General features: G+C 43.8%; 1 protein-coding gene across 4 annotated transcripts in view; it reads left to right on the top strand.

The window, feature by feature from the left end:
* Positions 1-24,361, top strand: part of LOC309353016 (ATP-dependent translocase ABCB1-like) — a 55,826-nt gene that overhangs the window by 28,951 nt on the left and 2,514 nt on the right. For all 4 annotated transcript variants that reach the window (XM_081881890.1, XM_081881889.1, XM_081881891.1 and 1 more), the window contains exons 14-27: positions 3,786-3,956; positions 7,151-7,312; positions 7,823-7,996; positions 9,076-9,222; positions 11,105-11,209; positions 12,819-12,896; positions 13,645-13,728; positions 15,171-15,374; positions 16,031-16,131; positions 17,720-17,860; positions 18,654-18,810; positions 20,570-20,767; positions 22,277-22,483; positions 22,682-22,828. In XM_081881890.1, coding sequence (XP_081738016.1) covers positions 3,786-3,956; positions 7,151-7,312; positions 7,823-7,996; positions 9,076-9,222; positions 11,105-11,209; positions 12,819-12,896; positions 13,645-13,728; positions 15,171-15,374; positions 16,031-16,131; positions 17,720-17,860; positions 18,654-18,810; positions 20,570-20,767; positions 22,277-22,483; positions 22,682-22,828 — 2,076 coding nt within the window. The remainder of the gene's footprint in view (positions 1-3,785; positions 3,957-7,150; positions 7,313-7,822; positions 7,997-9,075; positions 9,223-11,104; positions 11,210-12,818; positions 12,897-13,644; positions 13,729-15,170; positions 15,375-16,030; positions 16,132-17,719; positions 17,861-18,653; positions 18,811-20,569; positions 20,768-22,276; positions 22,484-22,681; positions 22,829-24,361) is intronic.

Below are 24,361 nucleotides of genomic sequence, written 5' to 3'. Positions count from 1 at the left end.
TGGTGGAACAGCTCTGTCTTGCAGGCCCTGCGGAAAGATGTCAGGTCCCGCAGGGCCCTAGTCTCTTGTGACAGAGCGTTCCACCAGATTGGAGCCGCGGCCGAGAAAGCCCTGGCTCTAGTTGAGGCCAGCCTAACCTCTCTGTGGCTGGGATCTTCAAGATGTTTTTATTTGCAGACCGTAAGTTCCTCTGTGGGGCATACCAGGAGAGGTGGTCCCATAGGTACGAGGGTCCTAGGCCGTATAGGGCTTTAAAGGTTAAAACCAACACCTTAAACCTGATCCTGTACTCCACCGGGAGCCAGTGCAGCTGGTATAGTACCGGATGAATGTGATATCGCAGCGAGGACCCCATAAGGAGTCTCGCCGCGGCATTCTGCACCCGCTAGAGTTTCTGGGTCAGTCTCAAGGGCAGCCCCACGTAGAGCGAGTTACAATAATCCAGTCTGGAGGTGACCGTCGCGTGGATCACAGTGGCTAGGTCAGGGCGAGAGAGATAAGGAGCCAACTGCTTAGCTTGGCGGAGATGAAAAAATGCTGCCTTTGTTATAGCTGTAATCTGTGCCTCCAAAGAGAGGGAGGTATCGAAGATTACACCCAAACTCTTAATGGCCGATGCTGGCACTAATTGCACCCCTGCAAGAGATGGGAGTTGCCCCCTCAATCCCATATCGCCCCATCCCAGCCAGAGGACCTCTGTCTTCAAAGGATTTAACTTCAACTGGCTCCCACGTAACCATCCAGCCACAGCTTCCAGACATCTGGCCAGTGTGTCTGGGGCCGAGTCAGAATGGCCATCCATCAACAGATAGAGTTGGGTGTCATCGGCATACTGATGGCAACGCAGCCCAAAACTCCGGACAAGCTGGGTGAGGGGGTGCATAAAGATGTTAAAAAGCATCAGGGAGAGAATCGCACCCTGAGGCACTCCACACACCAAGGAGTGTCGCGATGACAATTCCCCCCCAAGCGCCACCCTCTGTCCCCGACCAGAGAGAAACGAGCGCAGCCATTGAAGGACTGTGCCCTGGATCCTCACGTCGGCAAGGCGGTGGTCCAGGAGTTCGTGATCGACCATGTCGAAGGCTGCTGACAGGTCTAGAAGAATCAGCAGCCCTGACCCGCCTCGATCCAGCTGCCTGCGGAGATCATCTGTCAGGGCGACCAGAGCCGTCTCAGTCCCATGACCAGCGCGGAAGCCAGACTGGAATGGATCCAGAGCCGATCCATTCCAGTCCTAGTTTTGGGGCAAGTACTCTTTGGTGAGAGAACCCCAGGTTCAATTTAAAATCACAAGATACATAGCAAAGTAAAGCATGGAAATATATGCTGTAAGAGCTTTAAAATATGCCCTTTTGAGTTCCAAAACATCCCTCTTCCCTTAGCATAGAAAAGACCCCGTGTTTGATAAGTTTAAAATGGGTTACTTACAAACTCTCCAAAGGTCATGTTCATGTGTTTTCCATACACCAGTCAGAAAACACAGACAGCAAAACTTGGCTTTGTTACAATGGTGGAAATTCATGAATTGTTGGTACAGGAACTCAAGAATGGCTTATAAAAGCCATGTGGTCTGAGCTTAGACCACATCACGCTGAGCCACTCAAGTAGACAGAAGAGGAACAATAGGCTTGATTGCTCCCTCCTCCCAAGGTGAGGGGGTATGCCTAGCCAAGCCTGGCAGGAAAGCTTACTCTACGATGTTAACCCCTTCATGCATCAATTAGATTTAAGCATGTTGGTTATATGAGGCTTGGTTTTTTTTAAATGTTATTTATAACTTTCCCATAATTTCAATATATACAGTTGTGAATACGTTTATCAACCCAATACTTCTAAGCTTCCCATCCCACCCCTCCATGGCTTCCCTTTTGTTCCTTGTTGTGCTGCGCCTCCTTTTTAACCACCCATTTTCACTCTAATCTCTAGCCCAGTTGTTAATTACTGCTTCTCACACATCAAATCCTGCTTGTAGATTTACGGTATCTGACAATTATATTGTTTTTAAATAATCTACGAATAGTTTCCACTCCTCCCTCAGCCAAGTCTCGTCTTACTTGCTGATTTTAGTTGTCATGCTGGCCAGTTCTACATATTCTATTAGTTTATTTAACCAATCCTTTTTTGTTGGAATTTCTTGTTCTTTCTATTTTTGCACGTAGATGGCTCTTGCAGCTGTAGTTGCATAGAGAAAGAGGTTGAGTACCTTCTTAGGGATGTCAACATTTGTTATTCCTAATAAGAAAGCTTTCAGATTTTTTGGGATTGTTGTCTTAAAAATATTTTTGAATTCTCCATAAATTATATCCCAATATTTTTTGGCTTGCTTACACATCCACCACATGTGAAAGAAGGTACCCTCGGTCTCTTGGAACTTCCAGCATAAGTTAGATCCTTTTTTATACATCTTGATGAGCTTGCTAGGGGTCAAATACAATCTATATATCATCTTTAATAGATTTTCCTTTGAGGTATAGCACGGGTTATATGAGGCTTGTTATCCAACCCAGTGTATTGTTGGACTATGGTGCCCATCATCCCTAACCATTGCCCATCCTGGTTGCGGCTGATGGGCTTTGTAGTTCAAAACATCTAGAGGGCAGCAGGTTAGGGAAGGCTGCAGCTTTTTAAAAGTCTCACGTGGAGTCTGGAAGAAGAATTAACAGTGTTTCCTATATCTTGGGGGATTTATTTATTTTTAAGTTAAAGGTTGAAGGTCTTTATTATTTATGGGCACCATGCACACAATGCTTCACAAAGCAACACATGCAAAATCAGTGCGAGGGGATTGACAAAGACAGGGGGAAAACTTGGAGGGTGAAGGTAACAGTGGAATAAGTGTGTGTTCCCGGGAAGAGGAATTTATTGTTAGACCACACTGGGAATAGTTGTTTGGGGGTGGGTGGGTAGGGAATAGAGGACTCCTAGCAGCTCTCAGCACCTACGGCTCCCAGAATTCTTTGGGGGCAGCCATGACTGTTTAAAATGATATGATACTGATTTAAATGTGTAATACCAATGAGGCCTGTGTGCGTTAGGGCTGCCACTACTGCTAGCAAAAGATTCACTAAAACAAGGCTTTTTAAAATATTAAAATCATGTTTTAATCTATTTAATCTATTTTTGTAAGTTCAATTGTTAGAAAGGGCAGTGGTTCAAGGGCGTCCTGTAAACTGAGAGTTAGTTTATTTTCACCTTCCTGTGCATGTTGGCTATAAGGTCTATTTTCACACACATTATTATTATTTCTCTAAATATAGATGAACCTTCTTAGGCAAATAAACAACCCAAAAATGTTTCTTGAAATGCCTGGTGCTTGGTGCAAGTATTTTTCTAGCCACTGAACTCGTGGTGTGTTTTCAGCAAGCAAAACACACATAACACGCTTGTATATTTATTCAATTATTTAGACTAAATTTTCCAGGATGACTTAAGATCTGTGCCTCAGAATTCCTAAGTAGAGATGACCTTCATGCAGGAAGGGGTGTGCAATGTCAGTGTGGACATGTGTGTGGAGTAAACACATGTCCCCCCTTAGCCAGCCCTCTGCCAGTGGAGGGTGGAGCCAAAACATAAGTGGGTGTGACCGAAGTGGACATGCTGGCCACACCCACTCTTGCATTGGCTCCACCCACTATTAGCATGCAGTCCTCCTCCCCAAGAGCTGGCCAAGAGAAAATGCCATCTGTGGGCCAAAAATTACTCCCTAACCCTGATATAATATATCAGGCCATAACATCATTTATTGGTTCTGAGCTGTTGCTGTTTTTTTTCCTGTTTTGCAGACATTTCACACTATGGTTGGAGAAAGAGGAGCCCAGCTAAGTGGAGGACAGAAGCAAAGGATAGCAATTGCCCGTGCTCTTGTCCGCAACCCCAAGATCCTGTTGCTGGATGAGGCTACGTCGGCTTTGGATACCGAAAGTGAAGCTGTGGTTCAGGCAGCTTTGGACAAGGTCTGTTTCCCTGTGAAAACCTTGCATAGTAGAAAATGAATGGTTTACAAATAACTTAAGATGAATAACAGGTTTCCTTATGAGAGCAGCGATCTCATTGCATGATGGGCCTTTCCTGCCTCTTTCTCTCCCACTGACGTGAAAGGGCAGCAAAGTTTCAGTCATTTGAACTTATTGTTGCATTTATACTGTTAGGGAGTACAGTGGTACCTTGGGTTACAGACGCTTCAGGTTACAGATGCTTCAGGTTACAGACTCTGTTAACCCAGAAATAGCACCTCGGGTTAAGAACTTTACCTCAGGATGAGAACAGAAATCGTGCACCAGTGGTGCAGTGGCAGCAGGAGGCCCCATTAGCTAAAGTGGTACCTCAGGTTAAGAACAGACCTCCAGAACGAATTAAGTTCTTAACCTGAGGTACCACTGTATATGTATGGGAGGGGTGTTAGGGGAGGGGTGAAGAACATGTTGTTGTGCTCCTTCTGGGGTAGTTTGTCCATCTTTGGTCCCCACCACTCAGCTCTCACCTGTGTCTCCCAGAAGCTGTCAACATGCCACAGCGACCACACCCCAGGAAAAGACTTTTGACTGGCCAGCTGAACCAGGTGAGGGTAGCCGATGGGTCTCAAACCCCTAGTGAGATAGGGACCTCCCCCTGCATGCGAAGAAAGGCTCTGACAGATTGAATGGACGAGACCAATAGTGGGTTCAACAGTCAATCATGTGGTTTCTTCGTGTGCTATAGAGGGAAGTGAGGGGCAGATGGGGCTGGGAAAGTAGCCCGTCTAGGAGAAGGAAAACTCTGATCCTAATCCTCTGCTGCCTTGTGGCTATACTCATGGGTGAGAAAGGCTTTTGGAGTAAACCCATACCTACTGCCTTGTGGGACATCTTCAGGAGAAGAAAAGGCTAAAAAGTAAACACTGCACAAATCCAGAGTGGAGTCCCTTCTGGCAACTCCTGCAGCCAAGCTGGTGTCAAACATATTGCTCTGATTTCCTTTGGGCCACATCAGCAAGGCTGAGGCAGGGGGTGGGCCTTGTCTCTTGGGCAACCCAGGCTTGCACCCCAGAGAGGTCACTTCTGTACTGCTAATCAGCAAAACCTATCTGGAGCAGTTACAAGTTACTGGTCCCTGCACCACAGGAGTCACTGTGATTCTCCAGAGGTTTGACGTCATCCCTGGAGGCACACTCCCTCGTCTCTTAAGAAAGATGGATGCCAGCTGCTTGGGACATGGGATTTTCTGCCACAGGAGCCAGCCTTGGATGCCATGCACTTTGATTATTTGGAGGGTGGGCATTTGTTGCTCCACACCAAGCAGCAAAATCTGCCTTTGCCCAGCCCTACCTGAAGGTCAGGGAATCTCCACGAAGAGCCTGTGATGAGTTACAGCAGGGGACTGAAGTTGGAGGAGGGAATTGACAGAATGGAGGGGTCTTCCTCACGCCAGCCTCTCTATACAGGGCACTCTCATGGATGCCAGCAAATACGCTTAAATGCATTTCAAAAACAGATACAGTGTTGTTTTAAAAGGGAGCTGCTTATAAGGATCTGGTTGTCTTCTGTATGCATATTTCAGTTTAGGAGAGGCAATTAAAGCATGCCTCACTTGAAAGTGAAATCGAGAATATTGATTGTTTTGAAGGATGGATGGGTCACCATCCCAAAACAGAGCAGGTGTGTTGTAATCAATATTGACAGATCCCTATGGGAATTGCAGAGAAGCCCAGGAGTCGGTTCCAAAAAGCCTCTGTACCTGCTTTTGTTTCTGGTGTTGAAAGCTAAAGGGGGACTGTGGGCATGTGAGATAAGGATGGGAAGCGCTGGTGCAATATCTGGTTAATTAGTTACCTTCCCGGGGTATCTATGGATTGTTCCTGGCTGTGAGGAAAGTTAACTCAAATTAAAGATTAATGAGCAGGATAACCGGACGCCAAAAGGTTTTAGCACAAAAGTAATGTGTGCTAAATAGTACACTAAAAAAAAAAGAAGAAGAAGACTTTGAAAGCTGGCTAGGCACAGCTAACCATCCTTTCACCTCTTCCTGGACCAGAACCAGAAAAGGCTTCAGGTCAAATCAGTTCAATGTCATGCAGTGCGTTACTGAATTACCTTGTGGAAGATCCAAATTCAGCTCCATTCCTGGGTGTGCCACTCTCTGGCTGTACTTGGGCTGATCAGTTGCTCTCTTGCTGAGTTCCTGTTGAGGTCAAATAAAGATAAAAATATTTTTGTGCACTGGAAGAGTTTGGTGCAAGTGGTTTGAAACACAATAGGTGTGAGCGTGTGCAGAGTACTTTTCTTCTGCTAATAAACCGGGAAGAGGTTACAGGGCAGAACTAAGCCATGATGACTGTGTGAGAGATCCTTAGAAACTGAAGAATCAAAGCTCAGTGATGCAAAAGGTGTTGGATTCAATCCTCTGGGGCTGGGAATGACTCCTGCCTGGAACCCTGAAGAGTCACTACCAAACAGCGCAGAAGCCTTTTTCCTGCCAAGCGTCTCATCCCCACAGAGTTGATCTTTTGAGGACTGCATAGTGTTGGTGAATGGGGTCAGAGCCAAAAGTGGGTGGTGCTGGCTCCCCTCCCATCTCTCAGCATCTTTCTGCCACTTCCCTCTCTGAAACATACTTTCCCTTCTTTGCTTTCCCTACTTGCTACTCGTATAAAATTAGGACAATGCCTGCATGGCTCTAAGGCTGCATTCCCTGGGATAGACGGTACTGGGGTAGAAAGCTTCCAGATGCTAGTCCATCTACGTACCAGTGGCCCCAGGTTCCCTCCAAGATTGGCGAAGGGGGCTGGTGTGTGTGGTGTGTGTGTGATGTCATGTGTGCATTGCTTGATATCACACATGTCTCCTGACACTGCATAGCCCAGTGCAATTGCACCGGAACCCCTCAATATTGGGGTGGGGGGCTGGACCCCCTTCAAATATTGAGTTGGTGTGCCTGCTGCATTCTGACTGCTTTTTCCTTTGCAATTTTGAGCAAGGCCCATAGCTCAATGGCAGATCATCTTAGAGAGCTACTGCCAGTAAGTGTAGACTGGGCTGCCCTTGATGGATTAATGTCTCTGTGTAAAACAGCTTCTTATGTTCCTTTGCCAAGTTAATGAAAGCTGTAAAATGTGATGCAAAGACTTGTGAACATAGGCCAACGTTAACTGAATCTGAATACGTCTCTTTAGGCAAGGGAAGGTCGCACAACTATTGTAATCGCTCATCGGTTATCTACAGTCCGCAACGCAGACCTCATAGCTGCTTTTGAAGATGGCTCCATCACAGAGCAAGGGACACATAATGAGCTCATGGCAAAGAAAGGAGTTTATTTCAAACTTGTTAATATGCAGGTACTGGTTCATTTCTTTTCTTTTCCTCCCCTTTTGTCATGTTGGCATATAATTCCTCTTGAACTGAGTTCTGTTCCTATTTGTCCCTGTGGCCCAAGTCCACCAAGTCCTTTGGGAACTGATGCTGCAATGGAACCTCTTTTCCTATATGCACAGTCCTAGCAACTGTTGTGGCTCCCTGCAATGAATTCTGGGAGCTGTAGCCTGTTGAGGGTCCTCAGAGTTGTTTAATATATTCAGTTTTTATTGTTCTCAGTTCAGTGTATATGCCGTATTTTTCCATTTATAAGACACCCCCATGTACAAGATGCCCCCTATTTTTGCGGCAACAACCAATCGGCAGTCCACCCTTGGCACTCTCCATGTATAAGATGCCCCCTCATTTTTGATATTATTTTTTATGAAAAAAACCTAGTCTTATACACGGGAAAATACGGTAATTCTATAAGCATTTCACACCAGCATTTTGAAATCCAAATCTCTTTCAAAACTTCTGCTCTCTTATTTCAGTCAATTGACACTGAGGTTCATTCAGATGAAAATGAGCTCATTGACGGAAAAGGCATGTCAAAAGAGGAATTAAAAGACTTCTTTGCAAATGGAGTGCGACGGCGTTCGACCCGCAAGAGCTTGAAAAGGCCAGAAGAGCAGGACAAAGACCTTGAGGTCCAAACTGTTCAGCCTGTAAGTGTCTCGGCTTTAAATTGCAACAGTGTTAATTGTGCTTTGTGTGTACACCAAAGTCTGAACCACAGAGCCTAGGGCTTGCCGATCAGAAGGTCGGCGGTTCAAATCCCCGCGACAGGGTGAGCTCCTGTTAATCGGTCCCAGCTCCTGCCCACCTAGCAGTTCAAAAGCACATCAAATGCAAATAGATAAATAGGTACCACTCCGGTGGGAAGGTAAACGGCATTTCTGTGCGCTGCTCTGGTTCGCCAGAAGCGGCTTAGTCATGCTGGCCAGATGACCTGGAAGCTGTCTGTGGACAAACACCAGCTCCCTCGGCGTATAGAGTGAGATGAGCGCACAAACCCAGAGTCGTCCGCAACTGGACCTAATGGACCTTTGTACACCAAGACATGGGCCAAGACTTGTTTTCAGGTCTGCATCTTCCTGTTCCTGGCTGAACTTATTTTCTTCTGCTTTTCTTATATGTTCCTCCATGCAGGCTCTTGCTCTGATGACCCCTTAGTCATGCATCCCCAGTAGTTTCTTCCCTCCATAAGAGTGGCTCTTGTTGTGGATACACCTGACAGCCTTCATTTGGTGGGGGGATCCCCAAAGTCTGAGCCTGGATGTTGAAGGATGTGTGTCTTTACAAATTTGTTGAAAGAAACAAATGCAGCAGCAAACAGAATGGGAAATGTGTAACTGCTCTCAGTTAAAAGATCTTCCTCTCTCCTTTTTCGAGACTTTCCTTAGTGAAGACCCATCACAAAGTCTTTCTAGAGCCACTTTGGGTCCACCAGTTGATTTCTCTTCATTTAAGGGAAGGGTCATAATCCAGTGGTACAGGTTTTGTGTACAGAAAATCTAATACGCAGGTTAAGAATAGGTGACAAGAATTAGCTCTGCCCAATACCCTGGAGAGAATGTGATAATTGAAATAGACAAAGGTCTACAGGGAGCAAACAGAACCATGGGCGTTTTCTAGATCAACACCATATTTCCTGTAAAAAGAAAAGCAACAAGTTTAGAGAGTTTATGAATGGAGGCCAGAAAAGGGCAGAGAGCACTGCATAAAACATTCTCCTGTGTTCTAGAATGAAAATTTGCCCTCAGTTTCATTTCTGAAGATCATGAAGTTGAATGTGTCTGAATGGCCTTACTTTTTGGTGGGAACATTTTCTGCAATCATCAACGGAGCCTTGCAGCCTGCGTTTTCAGTCATATTCTCTGAAATCATAGGGGTGAGTATATAGTAAGTTATGTCTCTGACATCCATTCCAAAACTACATTTAAATGTAGAAAACATTCAGGCCAGAATTGAGCCTTCAAGAGAGAATTTGCATTGAGAAACTTGGATCTGTGTAGAGGGAAGATTAGGGGGCAGTTCTTCTATAGCAGAATGTAGGTGAATGTTAGTTGATGGTATGGATGATGGTGAATTTCAATTCGTTCACATTTAAAGGAAAGCTGCCTGATTTGCAGTTTTGGAAACAACACAAGGACTGAGATGCAACCATCCTTTGAAATTCACACATCTCCGAAATTTGGAATGCAACGTTGCAGCCAAGTAATGTGTGCAAAAATGCATTTGCTAGGAGAAGGTGTGCCTAAAAATGCACATGTCTGTGAAATGAGTTTATTAGGCAAAATTGTATACAGATGTGGGCTTATTAGGGGAAATTCACACTAAAATGCTGATGATTTTTCATGAGGACGTAAAAAAACCAACACCCACAAATTTAAATGGAAATGTGGAAAACTGAAATTAAGATTGGAGGAATCAAAAACTGAGAGAAACCAAACCCGACAGATTTTCCCATTTTCATTTGGGGATTACTTTCACAGAATGCAATATGTAGTGCTTGCTCTTAGGCGCTTCAATGTCCCCATGGAGATTTTCATAATACAGTCATACCTTGGGTTACAGGTGCTTCAGGTTGCGTTTTTTCAGGTTACGCATGCGCCGAAACCCGGAAGTACCGGAACGAGTTACTTCCGGGTTTCGGCTGTTGCACATTGTCAGGGAACTGACATCAGAACGAGAGGTGGAGGCAAGGCTCCACAGCAATGCAGGAGAGGGGACCAGCAGGGGGGGAAGGAATTCAGCGTAACACCGGTAGAGAAGGGAGGGAAATGGAGGATTCGGAGAGAGGTCTCCAAGACCCTTCACCCGAGACTAGTGGGGAGAGCACGGACACGCCTCTGCCTTTCCCTTACTTGCGCAGACGAGTTCTGCGCAGGGAAAGTAGGAGGAGACTTGGCGTCAAACAGCTCTTATGCTGGAAGAGGTTCAAGAAACGCCCACTGACGGATTCTGCAAGTGACTGACCGGCCACGGAGTGTGAGCTGTCAGCCAAAGCATGGTTGGCCAGGCAATCTAACCAAAACTGAAGGCAAGTTACGCACAAGTAACCCCTTACAACCATTACACACATGTACAGAAGCGCCAAATCGCAAGCCGCGCATGCGCAGACGCGCCGCTGAGGGATGCAAACGCTGCAGGTTGCGAACGTGCCTCCTGCACGGATCACGTTCGCAACCTGAGCGTCCCCTGTACTCCTGTATTACTGAGCAGATGATTGCTCCTACCTTCTCACTCAAAATGAACTCAGTTTCTTGATCATCATTGGAACCTGCTCTTAACTGCCCATGTTTTGAAAGTGGCTTGCCAGTCTTTGCGCATGACTACTATTATAGAGTCTAATAACAATGGCAAATGCAGACTTGGAAGCCATAAATATACAGTTCCTCCAATGGCCCTCTGGGCTGCAGCCAATAACAGGAAACCTCCTTCTGGGAGCAAAAATTGATGTATTTTTTTTCTTTTCAATGTATGTCTCTCTTGTACTATTATATAGCCTCAGGAGAAACATTGCAGCACAATGCAAAGAAAATCTAAGTGAGCAATATCTACTCAGAACATTGTTTTTAGGGTTATTGATATGTACCAGCTAATTAATAACTGATAAGCAGTAATTCATCTGTTTAGAGATATATATGATTTTACTTTTTATATTGCACATTTTATACTTAAGAGAATGAGTTTCAGTACAAGTAAGCAAGGTGAAGTATTTAGAGATAAGTTAATGAAAGAAAATTAACACTGAGATTACTGTTCCATAGATTTTTACACTGAATGATCCAGACATAGTACGAGAAAAGAGCAATATGTATTCATTGCTATTCTTAGCACTTGGGGTTATATCCTTTGTAACATTTTTCCTTCAGGTAAGTTGCATTTGCTTTGTTCTTACTGTTTCTGGCCAGATCCTGAAAGTATTCAGAAACTCACAGAACTGTTGTTTGTTTTTGTTTTGAAGAAGTGACATTACTTTTAATCCAAAGATTTTAGATTAATTTTTGAAGATGGACCAACATAGTGTATTTAATTCTAGAGGATTATATAGTTCCTTTGTGTGCAGAACTATATCAGACATCTTTCAAATTCACAAGGATCACTGTAGCAAATTTGAATTGACAGATGTGCAGAATATTGATTTGCTGTTGAAATTGCAAAACTGCAAATAAGGCAAAATATTTGAATGCAACAATGTTTTAGGTGTGCCCAGCATAAGCTTTCCATCAAAATATCCATGATTATATCATAAACATATCGGATAACAAAACAAGTTATTAATGTCAGAAGCCTTGATCTTAACACATTGGCCTGGGAGCTTCATCATATATCCTGTAAATTCTATTTAGACCCTGAATACAGAACAGTTCTTCTAACTACAGAATAAGGCCCATACACTTGTCATGGGATACTTCTGGCATTTCCAGCAAGAGCCAGTAGTTTGAGTCTTGAATCTTAAATTCAGTACTGGAATAACATTCTTGTAGTATTATCATAAACTGATGCAATGCTTGTGTGGCTCAAAGAAAATAGATATTTTGCTTTTGGAAAACATTGTGCTTGGCTGTCATGCCAGTACAACTTATTTTGAATTATTCTGCCCATATTATACATTGTTGTGATTTCCTTCCTGTTATAAGAAAGCAATATCCGCTTGAGCCATACGGCTCCAGTCGTTTCAGCGAATGGCATGCTCGGAGAATTTTGCAGCCTAGTGCCCCATTGCAGCCCTTTCAGGAACTTAGATCAAGATCAGAGGAGTAGAGACTGAAGTGTGGAAGGAGCTAAACAACAAACCTGTTGATCCCTCTGGCAGGATGAGTGTTTTCTCCCAATGCCTTATTGTTCTTGTTAAGTTGGGGGCGAACATATCAGACTACACAGCAATTCTTCCAAAGCAGCTCTTTATTTGTAAGCTGGAACAGAACTGAACTGAAGAGCTCAGTCAGCCTGCTTATATAGAGCTCCAGAACAGTTGTAACTGTTGCAGCTTTCTAAAACTATCCAATCACTGAACGTCACTTTCGATCCTTCATTTGCATAACTATCTACAGTATCCCCCTGCTGGCCCAGGGTGAGAACTTCAGTACATAACAGTTCTCATACGGAATGCAAAGTAGCTAAGTTGCTTGTACTCTGGTTTGCTTACATACATACATAATGTTATTTGTATGCCACCTTTCCATTGTTAAAACCATGCTCAAGGTGGCTTACAAGATGAAAAAATACATAATTGCAAACATAACAAAAGTAGTCATAAACAATAAAACATCCAAAAGGACACAACCAAATTTTTAAAAATTATGTTTTTATATATGCTGTAAGCTGCCCAGAGTGGCTGGGGCAACCCTGTCAGAGGGCGGGGTACAAAGGTTGTTGTTGTTATTGTATTATTAAATCATAATAAGGTATAAAATAAAGATACAAAAAAGAGTATCAAAGCCGGCAGCATCCAATTATGCAGGAAACCTTCTCTTTCAGGGTTTCACCTTTGGCAGAGCTGGAGAGATCCTTACATTGAAGCTTCGCTACATGGGATTCCAAGCAATGCTTAGACAGGTATTCTAAGGGAGAGATTTGTTTGCTTTATTGAGCTAGTTTTTATCCTGCGCTAGCCCAATAAACGGGTTGCAATATTGAACTGTGCCATCACCCCTTCCAAAATTGCGATAATCCATGGCAAGTTTGGGAAATTTGCCAATCCATGGCAAGTTTGGCCCTTCGGGTGTCACTGAGCTGCAGTTCCCATCAGCCCTAGTAATATGGCCAGAGATAATGGGAGTTGTAGTTCAGCAACATCTGGAGGGCAAAAGGTTCCCCACACCTGATCTACAGCCCACATCCAAGAAAATCACCCAAGTAATTCCTTTAATCTGGGAGGTGGTTGAGTTGTGTTCCTTTAATAGTGACTTTCTTCAGTGGTAATTGCATTTGAAAGTGTCAAAACTAAGAAGTCTATATGGCATGGAGATGTTCAAAGAAAAAAATTACTCATACAAACCCTTAATTAGTTGTATTACTCTCAGCCAACATGTTTGGAAACCTCTGAGCTCAGAAACCACAAGAGAGTGATTGACCCAATCTGTCTATTTAGATGTGGGGGGGGGGGGAGAAATCTGTTGACTTCGCTGGGTTTTAGGAATTAGTTGCTAGGTGCAAGACTACAACTCTACAAATGAATAATGACCCTAATTAAATATATTTTAAAATATCTTGCCCTCCAGAATCTGAACAGCAAAAACTGAATTTGCAATGCTATTGTAGCCAGGATTGTGTTGGTACCTTAAAATATATTGTATATTTCTAGGACATTGCTTGGTTTGATGACCCTAAAAACAATACTGGAGCATTGACTACAAGACTTGCTCTTGATGCGTCTGAAGTAAAAGGTGTAAGTAATACTCATCTGTACCCTCCCCACAATTCTCATTCTCTTGATGATTCTACGTAGTTGTGTTGTAGGCTATCCAGTGCAACTCTCACACCTGAGTTCCACATGCTAACTAAGTTTGTACGTGGCACTAAACCATATTTTAGTCTTTTCCAGTTGTGTATTTCAAAGATACTCCCAACGAGAGATGACTAAAGCGAGATGACTAAAGGCTGCGCTCAAAGGCAACTTCGTTGGGTTTTTGCGCAGTTGGAAAGTTTATCAATAACTGAGAAGTAGTTTTGCAAAAAACCCTGGACATAGGCATCACTTCTGAGATGTTGAACTTGACTTAGAGTTGGGTGGGCTGTCCAGTTCTAGCAAAGCTCTTGAGGGAAGCAGGGGAACGTTACGAGAACATACCCTGGACAGCTCCAAAGTGGCCCTTCTGGCGGAAGCTTTCTTTTCCTAAGGCAGCTACAGAAAACTCTCTGTGACTGAGGATATAATAGTATTGCAGGGAGACATTCTCAGAGTTAGAGAAGGATAGCAGGACGGTGTCCTCCAGATGAATAAGGAAGGGTGATGAATAAGTGACTTGCAATTCTCTTCCCCCACCCCCAACAAGGAAGTAGCCTGAATCTCACTCTCGTCGGAGTATTCCTCTTTTTGCTTCAACCTCCATTGGCTCCAGCCAGCATGACTAGTGATCAAATATGATGGGAGGTGTAATTTAACAACATATGGAGGTTCTTAGGTTTTCCATTGCTGATTTAGAGAAACCAGCTTCTACCAAGTTTCTCCACTCACCTCTTGCTTCTAGGTCAAGGTTTCTGAAATAATTTTTTTTGCCACATGCTTCCTTAGCCCTTCACAGAGCAATGCATAGTTTCAGAGGCAGCACTGAGGGGTATGATGAAGCCTTTGGATGAGAGATACTATGGGGTTTCTGTAATATTTACTTAACTTATTTACTCCATTTATATCCTTTCTCTAAGAAGCTCAGGGCAGCATACATGCTTTCCCACACTCCCATCCACCATTTTATCCTCCCAAAAGCCCTGTGAGGTAGGTTAGTCTGAGATACAGTGTGTGGCTCAAGGTTTTGTTACAAATATACAAACAGAGTATTTTGGAGATTAACGGGCACTACTGCAGTGGGCAGCAAATATGCTAACCTTGCATCAGATTGCCAGAACGAATTTCTGTACCCAAAGATACTTCGTCTTCAGTAAGTGTGCAGCAATTTGCCCTACATTCTCCCTCTGTTCCATTCTTCTCAAATACAAATGGAAAAAAACCTGTTGTACTGTTCTGCCTTGTCCTACTAGCTGAGGAATGGCATGTTCACAAACTCTGGGAGGCGTTGTACTCCAAAGCCCACAGAGAGATGTTCAGCCATCAGGAACACCCCCCCCCCAAAAAAAAAATTAATACATTTTGTTTCCCCCTCCTTCATTCAGGCTACAGGGGCCAGGCTAGGTATGCTTGCCCAAAACATTGCTAACCTCGGGACAGGAATAATTATATCATTGGTGTATGGCTGGCAGCTGACCCTCGTCATCTTGGCTGTTGTGCCACTTGTTGCCATTGGAGGACTCATTGAAATGAGAATGTTGGCTGGACATGCCAGGAAAGATAAGAAGGAACTTGAAGGTGCAGGGAAGGTAAGTATCTGCTAAACCATTCCCTCTGACAGCAAACACAGCTGGTTGAGTGCCACCAGAATTAGAACCAAAACAGGGGTGCTGAGAAACAAGAGGATGGTGTCTCACCTTCATGAGGCTGAAAACCAAAGAAGAGGCAGAGAGAAAGTGAGAGGATCCTGCACTTTCCATATCCCCTCCCGTCTGCAGGGATCAGAGTGCCATTTTGAGCAAAGAGAAGAAGTCCCGCTATAGTAGACTTGCTGGGCTGTGACTGGTTCTTGGAAACAGTTATGCACTGGTGCCTGTAACTGCTCCTTGAAGATCAGCCTGGAGCACTTTAGAATCAGTGGAGAGCCACACTGTAAGAGTGTGCTGGTGTTTTGCTCTTTATAGCACTTTCCTCAAGAAAGTCATACTTGGGGAAACTTGTTACAGGTAGGTAGCCGTGTTGGTCTGCCATAGTCAAAACAAAATAAAAAAATTCCTTCCAGTAGCACCTTAAAGACCAACTAAGTTAGTTCTTGGTATGAGCTTTCGTGTGCATGCACACGAAAGCTCATACCAAGAACTAACTTAGTTGGTCTTTAAGGTGCTACTGGAAGGAATTTTTTTATTTTGTTTTGGGGAAACTTGTTGCTTTCCCACTAGCCAGTGTGTTTTTCTCTCTCTTACAGATTGCAACAGAAGCAATAGGGAATATCCGAACAGTTGTTTCCCTTACTCAGGAAATAAAATTTGAACAAAAGTATGGAGACAGTCTGCAAGGACCATACAGGTAACAGCCAGCAAATGTTTTGATCAGCTCTTGAAATGACATGCTTAGGATTTTGCTGTTAAGTCTGGATCCAACTTCTTAATTCTCAGGACAATTACTTCTCAAGTTTGAGCCAGACTTACACTGCTGTCCTAACCATGCCTTCTTGGAAGTTAGTCCTGTTGAATATGGTGGGGCTTCCAAGCAAAATGGGTTAGGGTTGCAGTCTTAGTCATGCCTTAAGAGTAGACCCACTGAGCTCATTCACTCTTCTCTAAGTATGACTCAGCCTGGATCCAATCCCAAATGTTTTGTCCTGAGTTCCTTCTTGTGGCTTGTTCAAGTGGTGGCCAAGCAGTCTTGCCTTTGCCTCTCAGGTGCTACCCTTGAGAAATATAGCTGCCCATTTGGTGCGAGAGAAGGGTTGCTGAAACTGCTCTCAGAGTTATGAGCAATCTTGTCAAATTGTATAGAACCTACTCAGGTCTTGTACGGTTTTTGGAGATACGGTCTTCCTAAGGCAGATGCATTTTAGAGCTTCTGGTTGTGCCTTGGAACAAAGACTTTTTTGGATATCTGTTACAAAGAAAATTAAGACAATCGCAGGATCTGAACTGCCATTTGACCAAATAATATTGTTAAAATCTTATTCAAATCATTGTTTTAAGATACTGAACTACTAATTCACTTCTTGACTGCTGCTTGCATAGCTTTAAGCTTCAAATGAAAACAAGAAAACCTCTGCTACTCTGGATGAATGGCTTTTAAGAGTGGAACTCTGAGGCCACACCTTCTCTCTGCAAGCCACACCTCTCACTGGTCCTGTTTTGCCTCTGATGCAGCCTTGCCTGGCTGCAAGGTGTCCTTGAATCTGATAATACTATAGGAAGAAAACGTTTACATTTATTGCTTTACCTTCACTGGCATATGGTCTCTGGAAATTTGCCCAGAACCCAGAAAAAGGTTCTCCACCACTGGTGTCATTAGTTCTGAGACTGGCAAACATCCAGAGCTAAATTTCAGAGACCTGGGCAAGATTTGCAAGTTATATTGAACTCATAGCTACCCTTCAAGTCCATAGTATCAAGGACAACTTACCTATATTTGCATGCCAGTGCTGTGCATATTCCTGCCTCCCCTTCCAGCAGCAACCAATGATGTGATCTGTGGGAAATGTGAGTAGCAGGTAGGTGGTTGCACTGCAGCAGGGATATCATCTAGCTGGCCTTATGGCTCTTGCATAAGAGAGCCAGCGTGGTGTAGTGGTTAAGAGCAGTGGACTCGTAATCTGGTGAACCAGGTTCGCTTCCCCGCTCCTCCACATACAGCTGCTGGGTGACCTTGGGCTAGTCACACTTCTCTGAAGTCTCTCAGCCCCGCTCACCTCACAGAGTGTTTGTTGTGGGGGAGGAAGGGAAAAGAGATTGTTAGCCGCTTTGAGACTCCTTCGGGTAGTGATAAAGCGGGATATCAAATCCAAACTCTTCTCTTCTTCTTCATATTATAGGGCTGTTGCATCTCATACAGAGCTTCCCATGTTTTATATTGAGACGGCCGTAATGTGTGAATCAACACACAAATAAGCAAAACACCCTTCATCTCGTTACAGGAATTCCTTAAAGAAAGCGCATATCCACGGACTAACTTATGGCGTTTCCCAAGGCATAATGTACTTCACCTACGCCGCTTGTTTTCAATTTGGTGCCTTCCTTGTGGAGGGGGGATACATGGATGCTAAGAACGTTTTCTTGTAAGATCTCTGCTGCTTTTCTTTTTTTAATTGGGGTTTAAAAGAAACAAACTATCATGAAATCAGCAGTAATATAGGTGTGGATTTTCCTGCATTTTACCAGGGCTTGAGGTTGCTTTCTCAGCTGATATATGGGCTGGATCAGGCTGGATCTATTTCCTAAATCGAAGCTGTATAATTGATGGAGAAGAACTCAAGCCTCCCTGCTGCTCCTTTACCCCAGACAAAACTGGCCTGTTGGGTGTTCACATGTGGGCTCTATGCACTTAAAATCCAATGGCCCTGGACCTGAAATGCATACTCTGTACCCCAAAGCCAATATGGGAATTAATGCTTTCTTTGGAGGTCCACATGCTGGGTTTTACATATGTATGTCAGATTACTGGCCCGTTAGGCCAGGGGTGGCCAACCTGTGGACCTCTAGATTGTTGGACTCCAACTCCCATCAGCCCCAGCCATCATGGCCAACAGTCTCGCATCATCTAGAGGGTCATGGGTTAGGCACCTAATCTAGTGTAAAATTGTCTATTTTGACTTGCAAAGACTCCCTGGGGGAGTCTTAGGCAGAGGACTTTCACATCACCTGCTATCTACGTCTTCTAATGGGAAGTGCCGATATTTGAACCTAGGACAAGTACATTGGTAAAGGGGAAAAGTCTTGTTCCCCTTGTTGCATGTAGCCTTCATCAGAGAGATCAAAATAAATTCATTACAAAAATGGAAGCAGGGTAAAAATTTAAAACTATTATTTTTTTTAATTATTTTTTTAAAAATAAATTGTTTGCACTTCTAGGGTATTCTCATGCATTGTCTTTGGTGCCATGGCGCTAGGACAGACAGCTTCATTTACACCAGACTATGCCAAAGCGAAGATATCTGCAGCTCACATGTTCCAGCTGTTTGAGACTGTACCCTTAATAGACAATTACAGTGTTGAAGGACACAAGCCTGTAAGTTAATCCCTGGGCATTTTTGTATTACCTTCCAAGAAAACACAGAAAAAGTTTCAGCACTTGAGTTTGTTGCCTTCTGGGTTTGAAGCTTATGAGCAATTCATTGATGGATCCAGAGAATTAGAATTTGTGCCATTTTCTTCCTATTGACGTAGTCTTAACACATTTCCACCATCCTTCTCTGTTTAAATTATATATAGGCTTTGTTCATGGTCCAAGCTTAGATGCAGTTTTTAATGGGCAAACTGGAGACATGGGGGCCTTCAGTGCTGAGTCAGTTACTGTATTTTATTGATGGATTGATTTAAAAGCACTTCTAAACCACACAACTTTTCAAAAATCTCTGAGTGGGGTACACTATGTATGATATAGCAACAGTATCCATTAAAATGAAAATACAACCTGATGCTAATGAAACGACAATATAAAACCATATAAAAGTAAATGTGACAAATTCAGGAAATTCATTCACATAAATCAGGGTCCATTCTTAAGAATCAAGGAAAGCCTGGGCAAAAAATTAAGTCTTTATGAGATGCCTGAAACCAATGATGGTTGATGCTTCGTGCATGGCAGAGGGAGGGGCATTTTGCAGTACAGGGGTAATAGCAAAAAATGCCTGTTCTTGGGTCATCGCCCAATTATATTTTGTAGGGTGTGGTACCATTTCCCCAGATGATCTAGGTGATCTTCCTGATCTCTGCTAGTACAGGCCATCTTTCAGGTAGCCTGGTCTAAATTGATTCAGAACTTTATGTGGTAAGAACAATACCTTGGACATGGCCCGGTAGCTGATTGACAGCTAGTGTAGTTCCCACAGCACAGGTGCAATAGATGTACCTCCAGGTGCTCTGCTCAACAACCTAAGCCACCACATTATGGACCAACCCAGTGCATTACAGTAGTCTAATCATGAGGTTACTGATGCATGAATCAACTGTGTCTAAGTTACCCTTGTCCACAAGCTTGTGAGTCTATACCATACTCCAAGCAATGCCCACTGTAGTCTTGGATGGCTGCTACAACAAAATGCCATATACAGACTTTGTATTTGTAGTCAACTGCAGGGGGAAGACGTCACTCACTATCTGTTAGCTTGCACCTTATATAGAGACCCAAGTGATCACTTTCTGAAACATCTGTTCACACAAGCAAGCAAATACACCCAGGCAGAAATGGTCCAATTTCTTTTGAGTGACAATAATAGCTTTGTAACACACACACAGAGTGCAGCCCTTTATGCACTGGCTGCCAAAAATTTTAAAAATAAATAAATCAGGAAACATGAGTAAGATCATTCAGAGGTATAATTTGAAATTAAGCTGGATTTGAGTTAGTTGGTTCTCTGGTAACTTCTCTTTTACGTCTTGGATGTTAAAGATGTATGAGCCGTATTGTTTTATTGGTACTATGGGTTTGTCATTTAGCAAGAACAATAAACTTACATCATTTAGTTTAAAAGCAGTTCCCATACCGTACTTGTCCTTCGGCCACCCATCTTCATGCAGGGAGTCAGCCCTCAATCCCAACTACTCCTATAAAACACTGATTTCCAATTTTTGAAACCGTGCGAGATGCAGAGATGGAGCTGTACTTTCTCATAACATCAAGGGGATGTTGCAAATTCCTCTGTGTCTGCCTCAGTTCCACCCCTTCATCCAACTATTAATGGCATTTCCAGTCCACTAGGTGCTAACATGGAATTGCTTGGCCATTTTTTCCTGTAACAGGCAGGTCTTGTTTATTATCGTTGTAGGACGACTTTAGCGGCAATGTCGCATTTAAGCAAGTAGCCTTCAACTATCCTACCCGGCCGGATGTTTCGGTACTCCAAGGACTGAGTGTGGCAGTAGAGAAGGGGCAGACCTTGGCTCTCGTAGGAAGCAGCGGCTGTGGAAAGAGCACTCTGGTCCAGTTGCTCGAAAGATTCTACGATCCCCTCAGTGGAGAAGTGGTAAATTACTCGGCTGAGTTTTCCACACACTTTGAACGCAGAATATATTATGTAACACTCGTTCTCATCCATTTCATACCAGGGATGCACCTTCTCACTTGCAAAATGGAGCAAAGTTTGAGGCTGCATACAAACCATACATTGGAAGTACATGAGAACTGTAGTTTGTGAAGAGTGCTGGGAATTGTAACTCAGTGAGGGAGTAAACTACGGTTCCCAGGATTGTTTGAGGAAGCTATGACTGTTAAAGTGATATGAGTGTTTTAAAATGTATGGTGTGTATGTGACCTATCTGTGAAATATTTCTAATGCATTAACACACTGCAGGGTGCTCTAAATGTATAGTAGTAGTAGTAATAGTAGTAGTAGTAGTAGTAGTAGTAGTAATAATAATAATAATAATAATAATAATAATAATAATAAAAAATAATTTATTTATACCCCGCCCTCCCTGGCCAGAGCCGGGTTCAGGGCAGCTAACACCAGTAAAGTTACAGTAAAAACATAATGGAGGGGGAAACCAATTTAAAATACAGGTTAAAATGCAGCCTCATTTTAAAAGTAGCCCATAGATCAAAACCATAAGGGGAGGGAAACATAAGGGTCAGACTGAGTCCAAACCAAAGGCCAGGTGGAACAGCTCTGTCTTGCAGGCCTTGCGGAAAGATGTCAAGTCCCTCAGGGCCCTAGTCTCTTGTGACAGAGCATTCCACCAAGTTGGGGCCAGTACTGAAAAGGCCCTGGCCCTGGTTGAGACCAATCTAACCACCTTGCAACTTGGGACCTCCAAAATGTTGTCATTTGTGGACCTTAAGGTCCTCCACGGGGCATACTGCCAGCATTTTTTAGACAGATGTTCTGCCTACCTGATTTCGTTTTTGGATTGACATATTTTTTCTGTTACAAAAAGCAGGCACTGCAGGCAGCTCTCTTTGAATCTGAGTTAGGCAGTCACCTCTACTCTGCTATGGCTCCTCAGTCTCTCTGCTCCTCCTCCAGGCTGCAGCCGGTACTGCAGTTTCAACCCTGCTTGGAACTCTCATGCCACTTGCCGTTTGACCCAGAGAGAATGATTTGCTTTAGGTGGGGTTGTAACCTGTGTTCCCCACCCCCGAGACTGTAGGACAACTCCCATCAGGCTCAGGCAACATGGTCAATGGTCAGGGATGATGCAGGCTGCAGTTTAACAGTATTTGAAGAGCTAAAGGTTTCCTAATCACTGACCTAATGCCACCTGGTGTATTCCATGACATGATGATATTTAAACCATGCTTTCCTGGTTCAAAGGTTGTATAATCCTGCTTACCTGAATGAGCAGACAAGGTTAGGACTGCAACCTAAGTCTTACCTAAACTCTCAAGTTTTCATACGTTATCAAAATGATTTGGAATAGCGTTTGAAACGTCAGACAATACTTTTAAACAACTTGTTAACTGCGCACTATGCATAACAGAAATGTTCATTAACAGTACCCTGCTTTATAAAACTGACCAAGTCTTCTTTTTCCAGCTACTGGATGGCAACGGTGCAACACAGTTAAATGTCCAGTGGCTGCGATCCCAGATTGGAATTGTCTCCCAAGAACCAGTCCTGTTTGACTGCACTATTGCAGAGAACATTGCGTATGGAGATAACAGCAGAAAGGTGTCCTTTGATGAGATCGTTGAAGTAGCCAAAGCAGCCAACATTCATGCCTTCATTGATAGCTTACCAGATGTAAGTGCATAAGAAAATAAGACGAGCCTGCTGCATGTATACACACTCACACTTCGGAAATGTTGATTGGAGAACTAGGAAAAATAAATAAAACTAAAGTCCTATTATGTTGCTGGTATATCTAATGGGACTGAGGTAGATAGAAGTATTATGCTAATATAAACCTGTCTTTATTGGATTTATATTTTTTGCACATAGAAATACAACACTCCTGTAGGTGACAAAGGGACTCAGCTCTCTGGGGGTCAAAAGCAACGCATTGCTATTGCTCGTGCTCTCATCCGCCAGCCAAGAATTCTGTTACTGGATGAAGCAACCTCTGCACTTGATACTGAAAGTGAAAAGGTAAATGTTTGTATTTATATTGGGTGCATTAAAGGCATGGGTTGCTAGTCATCAGGCTTTCACTTTATAGCATACCTGGGTCTGCTCTGCCAACAGTTCTAGCCTAACTGGGCGGGTCGACAATAGTTATTTGTATAGTAGCACTTTGAAGTATTCAAAGTGTCTTGCATATTGTCATGCTGGCAACAAGCCTGCAGGCTAAGTTAGCATTATCTCCTATAGCAGAGGCGGGCAATTGGGAGGGACATCACCTTGCTTAAGGCCAAATTTGTAGCTCAGCCTCTTAACATGTATGTTAAACCACCTCAATTGTGGCTACCTAAGAACTGCCAACCTAGAAGCTCGAAAGCAAAGTGCAAGTAGATAAATAGGTACCGTTCTGGCGGGGAGGTAAATGGTATTTCCGTGCGCTGTTCTGTTCACCAGAAGCAGCTTAGTCATGCTGGCCACATGTACACCAGCTCCCTCAGCCAGTAAAGTGAGATGAGTGCCGCAACCCCAGAGTCGTCCGCAACTGGACCTAATGGTCAGGGGTCCCTTTACCTTTACGAACTAGAGAGGGGCTAGCAGGCCAATACCCTGGGCAGTTGGCATTTTGGTTGGCATCTGTCTCTCTCAGAAGACAATGGAGGAGTGTGCCTTTGGGGGTGAAATCGAACTGTTGGAAGGTTATAGCACCTGCTGTGGCTGTAGAGACCGATGCAGGAGAGACATGTTTTGCTGCAACAGGAGCATCCGGTTGTGCAGCTGCTCCTGCACCCCAGGGTTTCTTCTCTCTGCGCTCCTCCCAGCAGTCATTCCTCCTTTGGTCCCTGCCATGAATACACATCTTGACTGTCTCCAGGCACTGCGTCTGCAAGAGTTTCCCACAGGGCATTGTTGACCTACCAGCCTTTGTGTCATGTTTGAAAACATCTTTGTAACACAGCGTTGGTCTGCCAGTATCTCACTCCTGCATGTTCCCATGGGAGGACACTGTCATCTTGTTGAGCTTAGGTGGGCACCCTATCTAGTTGTGAAGAGTCTTTTACAGCTGATGAGATCAAATGCCTTCGCCAGGTCTATGAAGGCGTCTCTGCTCTCAGCATTTCTCCTGCAGCCAGTGCAGTGAGGAAATTGTTTACCTCTGAACTCCAAAGCCACCTTGTGACTCGGATCTTGTCAGCGTGTGAGTGTAATCTGAGGCAAAGGCTTTCCCAGTGGTACTCAGCAGGGAGATTCCGTGGTAGTTGTTACAGTCATTGGCAATCACCCTTATTCATGTTGAGAGACACAATACTGGAGCCGTGCATGTCTTGTAACACTCTGCTATCAACTAAAACAAAAGGGCAGGTGGAATAATGTTGCATTGCACAACAGGCCCCCCCTTTACTCTGCTTGCAAACACCCTGCACCCCCCCCCCAAATCTGCCCCTAGTTCCCCAGTTCTGGCCATGATTTGTTATGATCTAAGGTGGTAGGAGGTTCTTCATTCTTACTATGGTTGCTCATTATTTTTCCGGTGGTGCATTTACAAAAATGTTCAGTTATGAA

The sequence above is a fragment of the Podarcis erhardii genome, assembly GCF_964252035.2.
Source record: "Podarcis erhardii genome assembly, chromosome: 12".
Taxonomy (NCBI): Eukaryota; Metazoa; Chordata; class Lepidosauria; order Squamata; family Lacertidae; genus Podarcis; species Podarcis erhardii.
The sequence above is the reverse complement of the archived record's forward strand: the minus strand, read 5'-3'. Positions and strand labels throughout refer to the sequence as shown.